We start from the raw sequence: 15881 nt of genomic DNA, 5'->3' as shown, positions 1-15881 counted from the left end.
AAAAGAAAAAAGAAAATTTGGGCTTTTTAAAACATATGTCTACTTTTTCCTTCCTACAATAGTCATTGTCAATAAAGACACTGAAACCACACAGGGGTTGCAAGTTCATTTCTAATTACCATATTATTATTGTGTTTACTTCTTCACTTCCTTTTTTTCCATTTCTTTTTTTTTTTTTTTAATTACCCTTTAGCAGTCGCATTTACTGGACACCTCAAACTCGAAAGAAATCACAGCGAAGAAGAGACTGTGGAAATGTCACCAAGCTTTGCCCCGCGGCACTGAGTTCCCTGATTGTCCCCGCCATCCTTCACCACCCTCCACGTATGGACAGTCAAAAAAAGGGGGAGGCAGAGCGGCTCTTGACTGGTGCAAACCGACAACAGATGAGGAGCAGTGACTCGTGTTCTTGCTTTGATGTTTATGACTTCAGTCATATGCACAAAGTTTAGACCCATCAAAGGGAGGTCCGTGAGCTGAGCTGTCAGACTAACTCAAGTGAAAGGAAGTGTCTGTCTGAACGGCTTTAGATCTCCAGAGGGATTCCATGGGGCTGCCTCTGCTTTTGTAACGAGGCGCACTCAGGGCAAAGAATCCTGCGCCCATCTGAACATCCAGAAAAGACAGCTTGCCATTTTGACCCTGGTTATGCTATGCTCATTGGTAGGTTCTCTTACATCTTCCATTCATAGGAAATAAGGCTAATGACAATGAAAAATAAAAATCTTGCATATTATTATACTCAATGTAGAAGCCTTAATTCTTACACAATGAATATATTTGTCATATAGCCCTACCTGGGGAAAAAAGTCCTTTTTTTTTTTTTTTTTAAAGAACAGAAAAACCTGTTTTCTCAAGACATGTTCCTAACTTTTAAGTATGAGAAGGTCTCTAGATGTTCAGGATATAATTATGTATTAAAAATATCAACTAACTAGACTCATTAAGATTTTCTATGAAGACATTGTTTTCCCCCTTTACACTGTTGCTCAGAACCTATACACTTAGACTGTATATTTTGAAAATACTCTCTTTAAGCAACAGTTCTGTATATGAGGTGTCTTCCCCACTGTATTCCTCTTGTACCTACAACTTCAAGTATCCTAGTTTTTTCATGTAGCCACAAAACAGTACCCATGGCTCAGTAACTTAGAAGCGATTGCCCTTCCAGCCCCCCTTCTGCTCAAGACTCACATGAAAGGCTGACAGATGCATTTCCTTATCCTGTCAAAACAAGCCTTAAGTTTTCAAGTATAAGCAAGCCGAAACTGGCATCTCAGCCTTTTCAGCCTAAGTGGGTCATCCTCCCGGGCAACTGTACACTATGACTTTCAGGGCTTCTGAAGCGATGTAGCACAGCTTCTCCATCACAGAGGCTCACCCCTTTCTCACTGTCTGAAGCCCTGCTGTGCTGCCGCGCTCAGGCACGCTACTGCGACCATGAGTAAACTCAACAGACACATTAAGCGATCCATTTAGGATATGGTGACAAGGAGGATAAAATGCACTTGAAAAAAACCTCCACTTCTTTCAAAAAAAACCACAAAGAGCACCAGCTACGGTATCTCACAGAAATAATACAAGATGTATATTAACATTTATGACTGGCACTTTTTGAAAGTACTTGCTATCCTAATTTAGATGTATTCAGCTGTGCCTCCTCTTATGCACACTTGCCTTTATGAACCAACAGTGTTTTGCTCAAAAGATGTTTGAGATTGGTATATTATCTTTATCTTCATGTTCAACATCAACAGTATGGAACCACGTTTTATTCATTTTCACCAGCTTAAGCAAAAAATAGATATACCTCCTTCTGCAAAGCCACAGAGGAGGAACTATACTCTTTGTAATACTGCGTTGGACTTCTTTTAAATGCTCGTATCCCACCATGCCAAGCTCTTGAGCCACACAAATTCTCCCGGCAGCAGTCTGCTCAGATGTTGACTTAGGGATATTCTTCCACCCATTCATGTGCGGGCAGGGAATACCAAAGCATCAGAACTGTGTGCTGTGAGATTTTTATGAGGTTACTTGTGCTTGTGTGCTTCCAGAACACTGAAACCTCTTCACAATAACTTTCATATGGGAAACAGACTGGAAGAATTATTTTAAATATATAATTAATTCATTATATATTCATTTCTTAATATGATGGCAATATAGTAGTTGTAATGTTACATGAAAACATGTATATGAATATTTATCTGTAATTGCACACGCAGGGAAACTACATACACAAACTAATTGAGCTGTGGGGAAACGGATCTAACGTGATCACTCTCCTCAAATACTGAACAGTAAGATACTAAACGTACAGTCTCTGAAAACAGAAATCAATATGGAAAGGTACTTGCGTTTAAAATCTATCACAGCCCAGAGAGAGATTAAAAAAGAAGGTAAAAAAGGCAAATCCCATCATAGTCTTACCTAAGAATGTGTTTGATATATATTCTGAGACCTGATTGCCTGACCTGCTCATTTCAGATAGATGGGTTAGCTCCCGGTTGAGCATTCTTTTAAACTGGAAAACAAAACAAAAAAGCACAAAGTTAGCAATCAAGACGTATTTTAGATAGAATGAGAAAATGCAGTCAATTTACAATTGGAGAAAAGGCATGACATTAAGAATATACACTAAAATAAGATAACTATGAAAACAAAAAAAAAAATAAAATCACATGTAACATTGCTCACCCTACTAACTTATTTGTGGGTTGGACAACATAATTCTTAACCTCCTCAAATACTCCATAGTGATCCAATCACTAGTGCATAAGGTCCTACTAGTAACTGAAAGCTATATAAGACATACACACAAATAATTAACATTACAGTCTCTTCAATTTTTTAATCTGGAGAGAAAATACAACTGTATTTACATAGGATCCCTCCTCCACTAGGGTTTTCTTATCATACTTGTAAATTAATCTATTTGTACTTTTTTTGCTATTTTTTTTTAATATTTCACATTTATCTCTCATCGTTAATCTACTAAAAATATTTATAACACTGCTCAAAACAATCAAAATATCTGATTGATTTCCTACACACCAATATGAACAGAGGTAGGCTTTGTTGTCTCTGACTTAAAATTATTATACTGCATCAGCACAATGACCTGACCATTCCATAATCTCAGAAAATTGCCGGTATCTGTATGAAACACTGGAGTAGAAAATACCCATCTGTGGCAACACCTTCCTTTTCCTTTTAAGTCAGCAATTCACTCTAGGCACTCTACAGGATAGAAGTGATTATTAACATTCCACAAAATGTATAACTGAATAGGTACTCATCACTGAGCCTTTCTTGATCGCTTCTAGACTCTAGGGTTAAATGGTATCTTGTGGAATTGTATTCGACAGGTTAATTGCATAATACACCTCCAGCATCTTACACACATTTTCATTGACTCTAGCTCTGCCTTAATTTTATCAACAAATAGAACTCGGCTATATTTATTAGCAATTCAAACAACTCTTGCCAATGTATATTAGCATCCATCTGTCACTGCTGAATTTTGCCTCCCATTGTGCCATCCTCTTACTTTGTTGTTAGATTTCTCAGTCATCTTTTCTCTTAACAAAGCCAAATTATTTGCACCATTTTCAGAATCACCTTTCACCTTGTTCACCCAGTTACGACTATTTATTACATCAAGCAATAGCTAGCCTTAGTATATATCCCCGTAAACATTCCTCTGTGCTGAAAACCGGTAATTTATTTTTCTATATGAGACAAACCACTAGACTGAACATTAACCACGTCCTTTCCATCCCACTGGAATCATCAAAGCCCTTTCTTCAAAGAGGCCTTACATAGTGAAAGGCGTTATTTTCTTCACAATGTCTTTCTAAGTCACCAATTACCGTATTGCCCACAGTGTGCCAAATAAAAATTACCTTTAATATAAGACCCTAACCATTAGCCACTGCGCTTTCCTGCCATCTTGACACGCCATCAGCTCAGGAAGTTCCTGAGCTACAAAGACTGAATCCTACTTCAGCCACAAGCCAAAGGCTCCACTTTGATCTCAGATAGAGCTGCATGCTAGCAAGTGTGCAACACATTTCTGAAAATTAGAACCATACCGCAAATACAGCTACACATACCATGAACTACAGAGCTGCACATTCTGCATGAAACCAGTATCAACCTCTATAGCGAGGTCTGATGTTGTTTGTTGACAATGATTTAACGTTAATGATCGAACGTTTAAAAAAAAAACAAAAAACGTCAAGCTTGCCAAGCAGTAAAATGACCGGTCCAAAAATCCTAAAAGTATTTTTAAAAGCCTGTCTTTAAAGTTTTAACACACACTGAAGTCATGCTTGCATGCTTTTTCTTCTGTATTTTTCTTCTGAAGGTGAGAAACAGAATTATTTAAGGCAAAACCTGAAGATGTCATGGAATGGCTTGTCACCAGATGGTATCCAGAATCTGAAGCTTTAAAATAAATATTGTGTATAGGAATCTTAATAAAATGTCAGAAGTTGACAAAATCACATTAACTTCCAGGCATGTCATCAGTATATCCATTACCACTCCAATATTCTCCCTTAATTTAATCCAGCTAGTTCACCGGATCCTAACTAAATAGGTCCTCGTCTGTCTGGTTGTTTCCTAGTAAACCCTTTTAGACGATGCTCAACTTTGTGATGCTGTTTTTCCTGCAGAGCAACCAGGTCACATTCTGCACTTTCGAAAAAGACCATCTAGCCACCACTAGTACGTACTCTTCAGAACTTTCCTTAAGAGTTTCCCAGCTTTGAAAGGAGAACGATTTGGTGTTTGATTGCACTATGCTTTTTGTGCAGCTACGGGACACAAAAAATAAGAAGGCCTTTTTCTTTTTTTCTTTTTTTTCCCCCCTCCAAATCATAAATTTAATTGTGGGGAGCAGGTAGGGCGAAGGTTTGTTATTGCATACTGGGAATCATCTTGTGGAAGTTATGGAGAATCTACGTTTTTTAAGAATTTCCAACTAAATATTTATTGTATGGATGCCCACAACAAACGGGCGGTGCATGGCAGGCTCTTCTAATGCTATGCTCCCCACTAGTCTGATGCAAAGCCTTGTCTTCCCACCTCCCATTGCCCTGTGAGTCACCAGAACATAAAAGCTCAATGATCAGCATGAAACCTGCAGAACAGTCTGTGAGGCTACTGAACATGGGTGTACAGTAAAAACAAGTCCCCCAGATTCTGCAAGGCCCTCCTGCTAACAGCGAATTCAATGGGAGAAGCCTTTGGCTTTGAAGAACTGTAGCAGCGTGATTTCCTCATACTCTTTCACATGTTGCTGACGCCACAGCAACAAAGCCTTAATTGACATTTATTTTGAAAACATCTGGATGAAGATGTTTAAACTAAGGAGTTTAGAGAACTGTTTTGATTTTCTAATTATAGGACAAAGCCTTACGACCATCATCCACATTGAAACAGATTAAGTTGAAGACCATACACAGAGAACAGTTTCTGATGCAGAACAATAATGCTGTTTGAGAACATAAAAAAGCCCAAGAGAGATGAACAATGATTGAGATGTTCAGACATTGTTTTGATTATACCCTGTTTCAGTGTATCTGTATGTTACTTAATCCTCTGATGTTTAATAACTTTTCCTTTGGGGAAAAAAATCTTTTTTCTAAGAAAAAAAATAACCAAAACCAAAGCCCTTAATTTTTCCTATGTTTACCTATTTCTCAAAGATTTCATTTGGGCCCAAGTGCACCCATCTGCAATTGCTGTTTCAAAGAGCTTCCACTTTCCACATACTTACACACCCCTGCACAATTACTTTATAATGAAACTCTGCCCAACTCATGTGGGTCCCACAAGATCTTCCTGCAAGTCATAGAAGTTTCTGTTACATCTGTGAGTCAAGACAGTTTCAGTCATCCAGAAGACACCTCTTAAGTGCTTGATACTTGGCTAGAGTGTCCATACTGTCCTCTAAGAAATAATATTTAGCACTTTATTCAAAACAAGTCAAACAAGATTGAATCCACCTTGTCACCAATAGTAAACATTAAAGATAACATTTTAAATAAGAAATTTAAAAATCTGAGTACCATATATTTTCCCAGTTGAAGAAAATCAATCATAATGCATAAAAACTATGGTTACTAATAAACATTTACACCATACACTTTTATTATGATATTGTCAGCTCAGCATGGGGAGGAAGTAGAGGTTTTTGGCTGACATACACATACAGTGTGTTCTTTGTCAGAAAGAAATATTTTCCCACATTAAGACTAGGCACTGTTAGATTAGAAAAATATATATCCCTTTGGAATACCACAACCCTTCACTATAGCCTGGGTAATTCCCCCTGGAAATGGACAGGCTATAAAATATCCATTAAGCCAATTATACAGTTCTTCAGTGATGAATACTGGTGTCACAGCAAAAGAGCAGTACAGTATTGTCTGAAAAAAAAATTTCCTGAGCAGATTTTTTCGTTTCATTTGTTTCTATTGATTTTAATGATTTTAGTCTCAGCATGGCGTGGGGTGCGGGGGTGGGCACGGCGCAGGAAGAGGGGACATGACCCACAACATAAACACAGGCACAATATTCAAATAACATTAAAAATATCCCAAAGAGACAAAAGTACATGCGCACTTTTACCTCCCTTTAAAAACCTAGGAAGCCTGATACGGGGACAACCGTAATACATGAGAATAAGAGTGCATAAGCTGATGAGACAAGAACAGTTTCCTAAATAGTGGTCACATCCAAAGCACAGGTTACAAATGAGGGATTGAGCTTGGTAGTTTAGGTCCTTCTGGGCTGAAGGCCAAAGTGTGCATTTCTCTGCATATATATTACTGGTGTCTACTTAGGATAAGTACACATGGGGTTTTGGAGGAAAAAAATAGGATACTTTTCTGATGTCAGCAAAAGTACATAGCAAGTTTTAGACAAACTTTTGCAGTAACCATGTTCCCAGATGGCAACCAGAGCACTGATATAATTTTGGAAAGTCTTTGCATCTATGCTAGAAAGAAACTTCAACTCCAAAGACATGGTGAAGATCCAACTAGAGTCAACTCACTGCCATGAAAAAGTTTGGGCAGGATGCTTAATATATATGGGATTGATTACACTTTAGAACATTTTATATTTTTTGTGTGAAGTTCTTGACTCAGTAACAAAAGCTCGTTGTAGTAACTACATAGCCTGCTGTTAGTGGTGGTGGGAGAGGAACAACGCAGAACCACCCTTGGTGTAGATGGCCTGTCCTGGTAAGGCCTCTTCCACCCAGGCTTTCTGTTCCTGACCAGGTGCTCTGCTGCATCCCAAAGACTGTAAAGAGGCTGCCTCCACTACAACCATTGGCCCCAGCACGGAAGAGAGTCCATGGACCAAAAGGCCCCATCCTGCCTGTCCTTCAGTTTGAGTGTTAATCAAGCTCCAATCCCGGTGGAGGCTGGAACCAAAATGTTCAAGAGCACCTGGAGCCTTTCATTGCACTGGCCCCCAAACCCATGCCATCTAGTTTCAACCCTACTGGCTGCCTCTATTCTAGGTAGCATTTCTAAAAGCTTATATGAACTGAATATATCCATGGAACATTCATTCAATACTTGGAACAGTCAACTTACATGACTATATTTTCCTTCTGAAATATCTATCAATGTTATTTTAAAAAGAAGCTTGTAACTCAAAAAAGAATAAACTGTATCATTTTATTGGATTTGAAAAGTCTTGTATTCCTGAAAAACAACACAAGGAACTTAAAACAGGCCAGCCTTACACATTAATGTAAGGCTTCTGTTTATATTGCTTATCAATGCAAAACTATCTTTGATTTTACCAGCATCCTGAATCCATAAACAGCACTCATAATAACTAAAGATCTGCGTTGGAAGCCCAAGTGTTTAATTAATATCAAGGTCATGCACTGTTTTATACATAAGCTATAGTAAGGTACATATCTCTAAACCTGGCATTGTGATAGCAGTGCTCACTGTTTCAAGGAAAGATACTCAATGAAATCCAGGGGTAAATACTCCACGACAACCTTTCTCCCAAATATAACTAATGGGAGATAACGAAGTACAGCCTGAAGCATACAGAAACTGCAGAAATACATGTATGGTAAGGGATGTAAACATAATAAGCTCCAAGATGAACATGTTTCATTCTTTCTTAGAATTTCATAAGTAGTCTAAATCACTGTTTTGAATGTCACAAAAAGCAGAACTTCTTTGGCCCTCTTCACATTTTTCCTATAATGTGTATACTATGAACGCAAAAAGCACTGTACTAAAATTGTGTTCAAGTACTATTTAGCTTCTTAACTAAAATCATTGTATATAGACAGTATAGGACACCGTCTATACAGAGGACATTTTTTTCCATGTGTAATCAATTACAGCTACCACAGTCTCTGCTGAACTTCAATTAGCAAAAAATCTATCAATTTTAAAGGCTAAACAGTACGAGTAGAACATTTTTTGAAGATCGGTAATGGAATTTTTCTAATTTAGCAGGTAGGAACACGACAGCAGCTGCCTGGAAATGCAGGAAATACTTCCAAGTAAATTACAATAAATACCTCACTTTTAGCTGAAAGTAAAGTAATTTCATCTTATTTTTTGGTAAACAAGAAAGGAATTCACCTCGGTAGCATAATGGGATCCAATTCCTTCATAGATGACTGATCAAAATCCTTGAGAATACACTGTAACACTTCTGCATTAGCAGAGACTGGTCACAATGACCTAATCGGACACAATGACCTAATGAGGGTTTTACATTTCTATTTAAAAAAACCCTATTATAAAATTGGGGTTTTATATAAAAAAAACCCTTAAGCAAGCATAAGAGATTCAGTCCGGTTTGAATATAATGCTTGTATTATTTTGAGTCATTTAATTAAACAGTTGCATTATTTAGTTCAGGATAAATCAGAATTTTCTTTAAAACAGGATCATTTGGGACAGGTATTTTATGTCAAGCATAGGGTGATGTTGCTTTTTCCTTTTTGACATGCTTGGTAACAATTATAAAGGCAATAGCCTTTATTTTAAGCACAAACACACAAATAGGGCTAAAACAAAGCCCTAATGTGATTTTGTATTAAGCGCATTTCAGTTCTGCATGTTGACAGGCATATTGATTTAATTTCTTGGTGCAAAACTTTTCCATGAAAGAGAAAAAGGCTTATTTAATTCCATTTTCTAGCAGTATTGCAATCTCAAGCTAGTTCAAAGCCGCTCTACATAATAATGTAGATCAATATTAGAAGATGACAGTTTCCAGTGTTTTAATCAATAAGCTGTCATACACACACAGGGTACCAAAAAATGCTGCTGGAACATACTGTTGATAATTTCACATTTCTTCAGCTAATAAAACCAGTACGAGTCATGCATTCACCCATTATCCTCAGCCTCTTTACTCATGCTCTCTCCTATTGTATGGTATCTCAGTTCTGAGGTTGGGGGTTTTTTTGGAAATCTTTTAATGTCTAGACATACAGTTTTGTAGCAAGCTTTTTGTAAAAGAACACAAAACTCTTCTGAATTTCTTTGGCTTTAGACTTGGTCTTATTATCCACTGAAGCAACGTTATTTTAAAAGTCCCAGCACAGTTTCTAAGAAAGACTGTATACTGTGCAGTTCATTCTCATTGCTGAACAAAGGCTTGCTTTTCTGAATTTTTACTTTATATTCATATTACTCATATCACCCAAAAATACTCATGCTACCCAGTGATCACACATTCATGCACTGCAAACCGAAGTTCTTAAAAGGTAAAACAAAATCCTACCTTTATGTATCCCCAAGAAACTGAGAGTAAATAGTTTGCCTCAGGCATTTTCAATTTATTTTTTTTTCTATACTACCAATCTAAGTTAATCAGTTCTTTGCTATCTGATACGGCAAAAGACTTCCAAGAAGAAAGATTCCTTCTCTCTCCTAATTCTCTTTGCTGATCTTCAGGTTCTCAGCAACTGTGTGGACAGGAGGCACGCTGAAATGAAATCCAACCGCGTGGTCTTCCGATTGTATAAATGCCATTTGTAAAACTCCAAGCATTCAGAGGCAACGCTGAAGAGACATATTGTACGAGCTGAAGAAATATCTGAAGAGCTAGGGATACGCATATTTCCTGAACACCAGGACTTAATGAATAATGTATGTCAAGATGCTCAGCTGCTGGGAAGCCTTGCTCTATCAACGGCTACCAAATAAGGAGCTGGAGGGGAAGCCACAAACAGTGACAGTAATCCCTCCCATAGAGCCTAACTAGCAGCCAATAGTATGTCACCCTAAAAGATATAAATCCAAGGGGCTGGCGACATGATGTATGATAATTTCCCATTGGCCAGCACCAAGGACTCTCCTGGGCATGGGGTATATCTATTTTTTTTTCTTTTTTTTTTTTTTAAACAGCAAATGCCATTTAATAATGGCATCCCCGCCTGCAGCGTTCACACACCATTCAAAAATAATTGGGTTAAGGTCTCCTCATTTCAGCAGCGTTTACCAGCTCTCCTCAATGGACGCACCATCCAAGCAGTTAAAATTAGCATTGTGTATATTCATGTGGATCGCCTGGTGGTTTTAATTTTTCATGTGGAAGGGAAGTATATTTAGAGGGTTTTTTTTGTGAAGGAAAACCAACAGAAATACAGCTACGGGGTTTCTTTAGCAGTCTGTGACGTACTCTAACAATGAAAATGTTTTTGACTTTTTGCCATCTGGATTAAAAACTGATCTACTTAGACCACTGGGCCGATCTGCCAGTTTCTACTGTTTTTTTTTTTATTTTAAGAGGTAAAAGTAGTTATTAAGATAAAGCAAGTCATGTGTCTTACAATTCCCAGTAAATGTTAAGTTTCCATGGCGAAGTCAGAAGTGAAATAATGAGTCCTCAAATTCTCACTGTATTTATTCAAGTTTTGCTCTTTCTGCCTTGGCAGATTAAGAAAATCAATTACAGCTATACATCATAGGAAAAAAAAAGGGATTAATTGAAAGTAGAGCCTGTCACTGAGCTGACTCAGAGCATTAAATAAAATATCCCACCATCTGCCATTCAGAGACCAAAACTTAAAAGGAGAAGTTTGTGGCACTACTGCGGCAAATTTATGAGCTTCTGCTGTATCAAAAGCAGCAAGAGTTTCCCAATAGGACAGTGGGCAAATGCCTAAGGACAAGGTGAACGGGGCGCAGCTCTCAGCCTAGGCCCACACTGCTGATTCACTGGAAGATGCCGACCGACAACCGTCATAGGGGAGGTTTTGGCTGGAGTGGTTTCTACTTCTCTGGGCAATGCTACACAGCAATGTCAGCAACACTTAAGTGCTTCAGAAAGAATCGAACCTCCAAAACAATCAATAGGGTAAAATATGATATTAACAAATTTCCTCCTTACAGGAGAGAAATGCATAGCAATGTGACAACTGGATGCACTCAACAGATCATCCAGCACTTATATATTTTCATATGGAAAGCACATTGTTTTCCTTAAAATAGGTAGTATAAAAAACATGTGAATGAACACACTGCTGATGCACTTCCTGTTAGTATGCACAATTATACCTGTCCTGGATCTATACACTTAGATGAATATAAAAAAATTAAGTTTTGAAAACAGACCTGGGTTACTAGAGACTCAGCAAGGCATTAAAGTAGCCTAAAAAGTATTCCTGGAAAATATTTCTCCTGCTTCTTCCAGCTCAGCTTTATAACGCTGAACATACAGTTTGTCTACATCTGTGTTGCATTGTTTTCTGATCACCCGCAAGAGAGCACTGCTGCCACCTACCCAGCAACAACGATGAGAATCGAAAATATGCTGCCCCCCTTCAGAAGGCAATTTCAATTATGACTTAGAAAATGCTAAAATAACAGCCATCATACTACATTATGGCTACTTAAGAAGTGAAACATGTGGGTATGAAAGTTCATTTGCAAAAGGTAGTATGAAAAGATACTGGAATGCCAAGTTTTTAAATCACTTATCTTACATTGTTACTTTAAAGGCTGGTCCTCTTTAAATCTCAAACAACTGACCCCAAGCACAGAACTTGTTTCAGATAAGGAACATTTAAAATGGCTGCTACGTAGGTTACACTAGTCGTTTAGCATGTATAAAGACATCTTCCTTGGATTTTTTTATTCCACATCAGCGTATGAGACAAAGACGCTTCCATAGGAATTACTGAGGTATAGTTTATCAAATTTATTGAAGGATGGAATTTACAGAGCTATTAGCTCTATGAAAAAACATTCCCTTCAATGCATATACATGTTATAATATTTTAGCTGCATTTTAACTATACTGGTAATAGGAAATTACACCCGATACTGACAACTTATTATCCATTTGTATTATTTTTCTGGGACCCACAGCCTCAGCCTCATAATCAACTACCAATCGCTGTGATATAATTCATTAGTATGACTTCACTGACTCAAAAAGCATGCCCTCTGATTTCGCCTACATGTAAAAGTATGACCTTAGAAATTTATAGTTGGGAAATTCACACCAGCACTGATTCACAGTAATAATTTTGGCTGATTTTCATCCTCAATTCCCAGGTTGGAATGAGTAAATAATTAGCTTTAGAGGAGGTTACGGTGGATAGATGAGTGCATAGCAAATAGCTGCCACACACAACTAAATACCCAGAGTAATTCAAGATAAGAAAAACAGAAGTTAGAGATAAGTGGAAATCCACCAAAGGGAAAGGAAAATTCTTGTTTTCATACACACATACATCCATGAAGATAAAACGTGGGGAAGAAGGGAATAATGACATTTTCTACAGTGGTTCCAATCAAGCAAATAATATGGAAATGAGAAAGGCATAATTTGAAATGGCAGTAACTGAGTAATAAAATAATACAGAAAAAAGGAAGTTTTTTAATGAGCACTGTTGTGCGTTTTGAAAGAATCAAGACAATGACCCTGAAAGGCAGAAAGATGAAGAAGTCCCTTAATACCCACAGGAAATGTTTGCCATTATTTAGTCAACAAGCCTGGACAAGTTTCTCCACAGGAGTCATAAAGAGAGGTGGCAGAGATCCCAGGAGCTGTGATGTTCAGCTTTAGTAAATTTTGAAAGACTGCAAAATGTTAATTTTGTGCCAATTAAAATTTGCAAGCAGGATGGCTAGGTAACTTCTGGCCACTTCACGAAACACCAGTCCTGGGTAAAATAAGGGAAAAACTGAAATACACATATTGTAGGTGTTTGCTTGATAAAGAACTAAGACTAGGAATGCAATTAATGCCAGTCAATATCAGTTTTATGTCTTTGAACATGTGATATTCTTGGATAGCTGTAGGGCATTTGATTTAGTACTGTATAATATTCTGCAATAGCACTCCCAATGTTGAGACAGGACACATTAAATGGGTTAAGAACCTGATTATTCACCCATTTCTAACAACTGCCAACAGGCTGTCTTCATCTAATGGGACAGTTTTAAGTCAGGTTCTGTAAGACCTGAGACTATTTTATGGTATTCAATTTCTTCATTGGTGATCAAGTCACTACTATGAAAATTTCCACAGTGTGAAAACTTCCAGACAACAGAAAAATTGGGGAGGAGAGAGAAGGGATATAAATTATGAGGATGTGGAAGTCACCAGCAGCAGCCTCACTTATTTAGTATGTTCACACCATTCATGTAAACTACAGTTCAAGGACTGTAACGGCAAAGAACACTCTCAACTGCACCCCCTGGATTGACTATGAAGCTGCACTAACAACCTTCAGAGATCTGTCTGAGCATCAATCCTGAATACAGGCGTGCTGGGTGTAGTGCATACTGTCTATTACATGGCAAAAAGTAAAACGAAGAGGAAGACAGCTAAACACATCACCGATTTTAGTTTTCAAGTTCATATGCATTACAAACAGCAACAGATAGCCTAAAGATATCTCGTGAGCCAAATGAGAAGCCTGCCTGAAAATATCAAAAAACACTTTTAGGCTGACCTCCACACACCAGAGAACAGCAATAGTCACCCATGTCAAATCCAACTCCTACTGGTCACGAACACAAGACTGTTTCCACAACATTAGCTATCTCCATCTGACATTTATGGTGGCGTGTACCCTAGCAGAAGGCCTCCCCACAAAACAGAAAGTCTGCTCATTGCTGGACGACCACAGCAGAAAAGAATGGTCGTTTCATCCAGCAAGCAAGGGCCTGTGGATGGCCTCAACTGAGCCAAAACCCAGAACTAGTCTGGAGGAAGAAGCAGGACAGCTAGGGAGAAGGGAACTATGCCAAATCAACCAGCCTCACCAAACTTCTCCGGTTTCCACCTACGACTCCCTGACTGGAAGGAGAGAAAATGTAGAACTTAATTTAAAAAAAAAAAATAAAAAATTAAGAGTTTTACAAATATGAGTTGTTCCAGATGCAGCAATCAGCTGCCATACACCAAGTGAGCAGCAGGGGTAGAGACAAAGTTGGGTCTTACGCTGATATCACGAAGAGGTGAACTCCATGAGTGACTGGGAACTGATGGCTGTAATTGGAACAAATTTCATTTGCCGAGGAGATCAGCTCCAGTGCAGGTAAGTCTGTGCTGGGGAAGGAAATCATGGCAAAGAAACAGCCAGGGGCTCGTTTTTGAGGCTTTTAAAGCCAGGAAAAGGGGTCAGCCCGAGCCGGTACCTGGCCCTTCTGGGGGGCGGGGACAGCTGAGGAGCCGAGGGCGGAGCCACCACCCCCGGCGGCAGGTGTTAACGAGCAGAGGGTGGGACCACTCTCCCCCCTCATAAAAGAAACCTTTTGGGAGCGCACTGAGCAAACGAGCTGCAAGTGGGCATTCCCTGGCTGTGACCTGAGGTATCACCCAGGTGCACCACAACGAGAGTGTACTTCCTGGGCTGGAGAAGGGGGCGGCCAAGCAGGGTGTGACACACCAGTCCAACCACAGGGGTCTGCACAGCAGTTTGTGCAGGATAGAGCTGAAAGACTGCTAACCCGGCTAGGTAGTGATGGTAACTACTCGCAAGATGACTGTGGTGTCCATGAGCTCCACAACCACCAGGTCTGATGCCGCCTCTCAGACGGAGCTCTTGTGGGAACATGCTACCACACAGACATCGGTCTGTAGGGTATGCCCTGCTCTTACGCCAGTGTCGGATGGCAATGATGGGCATACCTGTAGGAGATGTGCTCAGGTAGAGGATCTTCTCCAATTAGTCATGGAGCTCAGGGAGGAGATAAGTAGGTTGAGGAGCATCAGGGAATGCGAGAGGGAGATAGATTCCTGGAGCAGAATCCTGCATCCCATGACAGAAACCCAGCAGGCAGATAGAACCCCTGCAACAGAGAGCTCCATATCCTCTCTCACCTCAACTGAAGGCGGTAACCTGGAGGACAGGGGGCAATGGCAAGGAGTTCCTGCGCGGCGCAACAGGCGCTGCACTCGAGACTGCCCGATGACTACCCCATCTTCCCAGGTGCCATTACTTAACAGGTACAGTGCTCTACAGAGGAACCTGGATGATGACGAGCACAATATTTCTCCTATTTCTCCTACCCTGGAGCTGTCAGCAAGGTCTAGTCAGACCTCCCCCTGCATCAAAACCTCTGCGGTAAAGAAGAAAAGACGGGTCCTTGTCATAGGTGACTCATTACTGAAAGGAACAGAAGGCCCAATATGCAGGCCGGACCCGGTACATAGGGAGGTCTGCTGCCTCCCTGGGGCCCGGGTCAAGGATGTGAAGAGGATGCTTCCTTCCCTGGTACGGCCCTCAGACTACTATCCACTTTTGCTCTTTCAGGTAGGCAGCGACGAGGCAACAAGAAGAAGTCCAAGGGCAATGAAGAAAGATTTCAAGACCCTGGGACGCCTGGTCAAGGGATCAGGAGCACAAGTTGTGT

At 39.5% G+C, this 15881-nt stretch overlaps 1 protein-coding gene across 7 annotated transcripts in view; it reads right to left on the bottom strand.

Annotated features, from left to right (window-relative positions):
* The window catches only part of PDE4D (phosphodiesterase 4D), a 409683-nt gene that overhangs the window by 15097 nt on the left and 378705 nt on the right, over positions 1 to 15881 (bottom strand). For 6 of the 7 annotated variants that reach the window (XM_063319799.1, XM_063319800.1, XM_063319803.1 and 3 more), the window contains one exon: positions 2431 to 2524. In XM_063319799.1, the coding sequence (XP_063175869.1) occupies positions 2431 to 2524 (94 nt within the window). Of the gene's footprint in view, positions 1 to 2430; positions 2525 to 9789; positions 11119 to 15881 lie in introns of those variants that run through there. The other variant, XM_063319805.1, reaches the window with a different exon arrangement.

The sequence above is a fragment of the Chroicocephalus ridibundus genome, chromosome Z (assembly GCF_963924245.1).
Source record: "Chroicocephalus ridibundus chromosome Z, bChrRid1.1, whole genome shotgun sequence".
Lineage (NCBI taxonomy): Eukaryota > Metazoa > Chordata > Aves > Charadriiformes > Laridae > Chroicocephalus > Chroicocephalus ridibundus.
Note: the sequence above shows the minus strand (reverse complement) of the source record. Positions and strands in the feature narration are given on the sequence as shown.